Source organism: Egretta garzetta, unplaced genomic scaffold (assembly GCF_000687185.1).
Source record: "Egretta garzetta isolate BGI_Z169 unplaced genomic scaffold, ASM68718v1 scaffold1436, whole genome shotgun sequence".
Lineage (NCBI taxonomy): Eukaryota > Metazoa > Chordata > Aves > Pelecaniformes > Ardeidae > Egretta > Egretta garzetta.
This window is the reverse complement of record NW_009260013.1, coordinates 66,874-70,233: the sequence shown is the minus strand read 5'-3', so window position 1 is coordinate 70,233 and position 3,360 is coordinate 66,874. Positions and strand designations below refer to the sequence as shown.

Genomic DNA, 3,360 nt, shown 5'->3' with positions numbered 1-3,360 from the left:
TCCCTTTTTTTTTTTTTTTTTTCCCCCCCCCCCTTATTAAGACACCTAGATGAATGCTAGCATTCAGATGGGTTCAAACCATCACGCCCTCTCTGTGTCCCTGTCTGAGCGAGTGAATTGCTGCTGTTTGGCGTTGGTACCACAAGACAAGGAGGTAGGCAGCCTGCAGCTGCTGTATTGATTTCATTAGCTTTCCAGTTATTTTCCCCAAGTGAAGTCAGGATCCTTTAAGGCCAGACCTTCCAGCTATCAGGGGTTTTTTTAATTCTTTAATTGCAGCCACGAAGCAGTGTGTTCAGTATACTGTGTGTAGCAACCCATTTTCTCTGCTGTTTTCAGGTAACCATCACTGTAACTGGTCTGTGCCCTACCAGAACCGCTGCATCCTCTTGCAGTGTGGCCAGCTGAGTGTGTGCCAGAATGCTGGAGAACAAGACATCAGAGATCTGCTTGGAGGTAATGCCACGCTTCAGGCTCCTGCTAAATCCAGGATCCTGGTCCTTTTGCTTTAAATGCCTACATTTAGCCCTTGACTGGCTCTCAGCTGAGGGAGATGGGTTGTCAAGGATATTGGTTGGGTTGTACAGGATGATTCTCTAGGTAAAGTTGGTTCACTGGAAGAACCGTTCCACCAGCCTGGTAAGGGCTCTGGCACTGACGTGTGCGTGATGTGTCTTTAGGTGACTTTTGTGTCTCTTGCTGATTAATGGTTTGTTTCCACGTTGAAGACACCATTCATTCAAGGCATTTGCACTCCACATGCTGTCCTTTGGAAAGAAAGGCATTAATAGCTGTATTTATTTTTTTTTTAAGAGAAAGGAAAGTGTCTTGGCATTGTTTTTTCTGAGATTGCCAGGATTTTGTGCCAGAGGCAGGGGGCTGCTTCTATAATCAGAGCAGCCTTAGCAGCAATCGCTCACGGTGACTTTCCAGTGCCAAGGTCTTCAATTTTAATTAAGTGACACAAAACCAAAATGGAGCTTGTTGGTAATTGGGCAATCAGTCTTCTAAAGTATGTTCCAAGAGTTTGCTGTACCCAAGTTTACAAAAAAAGGAAATTTGTTCATGGTTCTGCTGGGTTGGCAAAGGTTTCTCTGCAGCGTAGCAACCAGACCTTTGATAAGCAGTTGGGATTTATATCACTATAAATCTAGATCACTAGTTGTGAGGGAAATTCTCCCAAAGTATGAAGGTGTAAGTGGAAAATTCCACTCAGTTTTGATAGGTGAAAATTATGAATCGAAGCCTACTGTGTAACTTTGAAAGCATGAGCCTTCTTCTCAGGAGCAGGCATTTGTAACATTGCTTCTGTTGATAACATGCTCCTGCATCGTAGCTCTGTACTTAATTTCCTCCCCTTTTGTGGAATTAATTCCCTGGCTGGGCAAATGCCAAAGGTCTGTGGCAAAAAAACCCAACCAAACAACAAAGCCCCCCCCAAAACCCCAAAGGGATTATGTGCAGTAAAGGCAGGGGTTTGAATTTTCATGTTCTTTCTGACTTCAGGACGGATTTATTCCAGCTGTGCTACAGGTACTGCAGAATACATGTTCTGGTTTGCATGTTGGGGGTATGAGGTCAGATTTGAGCTTGAGATTTTTATTCTATGAAACTCACTGGTTTTGTCTTTTTGAAGAAATTGTCAGTGGGAAAAGGGAAACAGTCCTGTTTCACCACCAAAACTATCCACAAAAAAAGGAGAGGATGGTGAATGCACGGGTTGACCGACACAATGTGGAAAACCTGTTTTCCTCAACTGCTCGGACACACAAGATTCACTTGAGGCATTTGCTTGTGCTTGGAAGTGAAGATGTAACAACAAATGCAAGAAAAACAATTGCAACCAAGGCTATGCCCACCATGGTGACGCCCACCATGGTGACGCCCACCATGGTGACGCCCACCATGGTGACGCCCACCACGGTGACCCCCGCCACTGCCACAGCTGTAACAAGGAACGTTACAAACGTGACTGTCCTCACTGCAGCTTATGAACCAACTGCCAAAGCATCAAATAGTCCTGGAGGTTCTGGTCTCCTTGCTGAAGCCATATCATCCAATGCCTCTTCTCCCAATTCTAGTAACATCTCTGCTTCCGCTTCCAGCCATGTCACCAAGCTTGCGACTACCACCAAAAAATCAGGAAATAGCAGCTCTGTTTCAGTATTGTCCCCCACTTCTGCTCCCCTCGCTGTCATTTCTGAAGTGAGTACTCAAATGCCTCAAACAGAGCAGTTTCACCCAGCCACGGCCACCACCAGCACTCCCTACTCCATTAGCCCCTCCACTACTGGAGCTGGCCCGGAGATGCTGAGCCCAACATCGACCACCCTCATCCCACAGGCTGCAGGAACATCTCCCACTGCTTCCACTCGTGCCACAGCACTTGCCCCCTCGGAGAGTTCACACTCTGCAAATCAGCAGCCTGCTGTTACACCAGAAGCAAGTACAGCAAATAAATCAACTTCTCTTCTGGGCTCTACAAGAGGCGCCATGGTTTTAACTACTGCCTCTACAGCAGCAACTACGACTGGGCATGGGATAAAGTCAACGTCTCACATTTTTTCGACAACCACGGCTCCAGCAGATGCACCCAAAACAACAGCTTTGGGCCTTGAAGAAACTCGGGACACGGACAATGAGTATCTTCTCATTGCTGCTGAGCCCCTGACTCAGTACTTGGTAGATAAAAGTTTGCTTCTTGCAGTGCTTTTAGTCGGTACGTTTTTTTTCATAACTGTTATAGTTCTTTTCCTTATGCAGGCCTACGAAAGCTACAAGAAGAAGGATTACACACAAGTGGATTACCTGATCAACGGAATGTACGTGGACTCGGAGATGTGAAAGGGTGGGGACAAAACAGTGGGCAGAGAGATGGAAAGCAGATTGAAAGCTTGCCTGACTTGTTTTTCTTTCCTATTTGCCTATAACACAAACTGAAAGTGCTTCCAAATTTACTTCTGGTGCAATTGAGGAGAAATGCCATGTACTGTATTAAGAAAAAAAAAATATTTTTTATTCAACCATGCAACAGGTTACTGTAAAAAAAAAAAAAAAAAGTCATTTTTAAAACTTCCATAATGCACAATAGCTTTGGCCATTGTTTTTCATTGCAAACCAGACCTAACAAATGGTAAGCAGTCATCCTTGGAAAATGCTGCGGCACTTTTTCAGCTGTTTACAGTGCAAGTTCCTTGTGTTTCATTCGTTCCACGAATGAGAAAAGCAGAGCAAAGGATGCTCTCACCGTTTGCAAAGTGCTATGAAATGGCCAGATGAGCAGTGCAGAGCGTTGCTGCAACAAGGGACTTCTCATCCAACGTGTGTCATGGTTCAGTGTGCTTCTTGCTTGTGAAGAGG

General features: G+C 45.1%; 1 protein-coding gene across 1 annotated transcript; it reads left to right on the top strand.

Annotated features, from left to right (window-relative positions):
- Positions 1-339: 339 nt before the first annotated feature.
- Positions 340-2,979, top strand: LOC104127899 (uncharacterized protein C11orf24; the record flags this gene model as incomplete). Its single annotated transcript, XM_035896086.1, has 2 exons — positions 340-456; positions 1,637-2,979. Coding segments are annotated over 2 exons (1,325 nt in total), but the record flags the coding sequence as incomplete, so codon positions are not given.
- Positions 2,980-3,360: the final 381 nt, after the last annotated feature.